The sequence below is a fragment of the Mercenaria mercenaria genome, chromosome 3 (genome assembly GCF_021730395.1).
Source record: "Mercenaria mercenaria strain notata chromosome 3, MADL_Memer_1, whole genome shotgun sequence".
NCBI classification, from domain to species: Eukaryota; Metazoa; Mollusca; class Bivalvia; order Venerida; family Veneridae; genus Mercenaria; species Mercenaria mercenaria.
The window spans coordinates 8,670,129-8,672,749 of NC_069363.1; the positions used below are offsets into that span (position 1 = coordinate 8,670,129).

General features: G+C 46.9%; 1 protein-coding gene across 1 annotated transcript; it reads right to left on the reverse strand.

The window, feature by feature from the left end:
• Nucleotides 1-308: 308 nt before the first annotated feature.
• LOC123525927 (uncharacterized) lies at nt 309-890 on the reverse strand. The gene has a single exon (XM_053537731.1). It carries the CDS (start codon nt 888-890, stop codon nt 309-311), a length of 582 nt encoding a protein of 193 aa, XP_053393706.1.
• Between the last annotated feature and the right edge of the window lie 1,731 nt (nt 891-2,621).

Sequence of the window (2,621 nt, forward strand, 5' to 3'; positions counted from 1 at the left end):
CGTTATCAAGGCTGCATGCTAACTTTAATGTGTACTGTTTCAAGCTGTTTAGACTGGACGCTGTTCCGCTGTTCGTGTCATACAGGTGACAGCTATTCTGCTGTTCGTGTCATACAGGTGACAGCTGTTCCGCTTTTCATGTCAAACAGGTGACAGCTGTTTAGCTTTTCGTGTCATACAGGTGACTGGGAAATTCAGCAGCTGTTCCGTTTTTCGTGTCATACAGGTGACTGGAAAATCAGCAGCTGTTCAACTTTTTGTGTCATGCAGGTGACTGGAAATTCAGCAGCTGTTCCACTTTTCGTGTCCTACAGGTGACTGGGAAATTCAGCAGCTGTTCCGCTTTTCGTGTCATACAGGTGACTGGAACATTCAGCAGCTGTTTCACTTTTCGTGTCATACAGCTGACTGGGAAATTCAGCAGCTGTTCCGCTTTTCGTGTCATACAGGTGACTGGAACATTCAGCAGCTGTTCCACTTTTCGTGTCATGCAGGTAACTGGAAAATTCAGCAGCTGTTCCACCTTTCGTGTCATGCAGGTGAATGGGAAATTCAGCAGCTGTTCCACTTTTCGTGTCATACAGGTGACTGGAACATTCAGCAGCTGTTCCACTTTTCGTGTCATACAGGTGACTGGGAAATTCAGCAGCTGTTCCACCTTTCGTGTCATGCAGGTGACTGGGAAATTCAGCAGCTGTTCCACTTTTCGTGTCATACAGGTGACTGGGAAATTCAGCAGCTGTTCCGCTTTTCGTGTCATACAGGTTACTGGGAAATTCAGCAGCTGTTCCACTTTTCGTGTCATACAGGTGACCGGTAAATTCAGCAGCTGTTCCACTTATCATACAGGTGACTGGAACATTCAGCAGCTGTTCCACTTTTCTTGTCATACAGGTGACTGTAACATTCAGCAGCTGTTCGCTTTTCGTGTCATACAGGTGACTGGGAAATTCAGCAGCAGTTTCGCTTTTCGTGTCATACAGGTGACTGGGAAATTCGGCAGCAGTTTCGCTTTTCGTGTCATAAAGGTGACTGGGAAATCCAGCAGCTGTTCCACTTTTCGTGTCATACAGGTGACTGGGAAATTCAGCAGCAGTTCCGCTTTTCGTGTCAAGCAGATGACTCGAAATTCAGCAGCTGTTCCACCTTTCGAGTCATACAGGTGACTGGGAAATTCAGCAGCAGTTCCGCTTTTCGTGTCAAGCAGATGACTCGAAATTCAGCAGCTGTTCAACCTTTCGAGTCATACAGGTGAGTAGGAAATTCAGCAGCTGTTCCGCTTCTCGTGTCATACAGGTGACTGGAACATTCAGCAGCTGTTCCACTTTTCGTGTCATGCAGGTGACTGGGAAATTCAGCAGCTGTTCCACTTTTCGTGTCATACAGGGTACTGGAACATTCAGCAGCTGTTCCACTTTTCGTGTCATGCAGGTGACTGGGAAATTCAGCAGCTGTTCCACTTTTCGTGTCATACAGGTGCATTGGAAATTCAGCAGCTGTTCCACTTTTCGTGTCATATAGGTGACTGGAACATTCAGCAGCTGTTCAACTTTTCGTGTCATACAGGTGACTGGGAAATTCAGCAGCTGTTCCACCTTTCCTATCATGGTGGTGACTGGGAAATTCAGCAGCTGTTCCACTTTTCGTGTCATACAGGTGACTGGGGAATTCAGCAGCTGTTTCGCTTTTCGTGTCATACAGGTGACTGGGAAATTCAGCAGCTGTTCCGCTTTTCGTGGCATACAGGTGACTGGAACATTTAGCAGCTGTTCCATTTTTCGTGTCATACAGGTGACCGTGAAATTCAGCAGCTGTTCCACTTGTCATACAGGTGACTGGAACATTCAGCAGCTGTTCCACTTTTCTTGTCATACAGGTGACTGGAACATTCAGCAGCTGTTCGCTTTTCGTGTCATACAGGTGACTGGGAAATTCAGCAGCAGTTCCGCTTTTCGTGTCAAGCAGATGACTGGAAATTCAGCAGCTGTTCCACCTTTCGAGTCATACAGATGACTGGGAAATTCAGCAGCTGTTCCGCGTTTCGAGTCATACAGGTGACTGGGAAATTCAGCAGCTGTTCTACTTTTCGTGTCATACAGGTGGCTGGGAAATTCAGCAGCTGTTCCGCCTTTCGAGTCATACAGGTGACTGGAAAATCAGCAGCTGTTCAACTTTTTGTGTCATGCAGGTGACTGGAAATTCAGCAGCTGTTCCACTTTTCGTGTCCTACAGGTGACTGGGAAATTCAGCAGCTGTTCCACTTTTCGTGTCATACAGGTGATTGGAACATTCAGCAGCTGTTCCACTTTTCGTTTCATACAGGTGACTGGGAAATTCAGCAGCTGTTCCGCTTTTCGTGTCATACAGGTGACTGGAACATTCAGCAGCTGTGCCGCTTTTCGTGTCATAAAGGTGACTGGGAAATTCAGCAACTGTTCCACTTTTCATGTCATACAGGTAACTGGAACATTCAGCAGCTGTTCCCCTTTTCGTGTCATACAGGTGACTGGGAAATTCAGCAGCTGTTCCGCTTTTCGTGTCATACAGGTGACTGGGAAATTCAGCAACTGTTCCACTTTTCGTGTCATGGTGGTGACTGGGAAATTCAGCAGCTGTTCCAC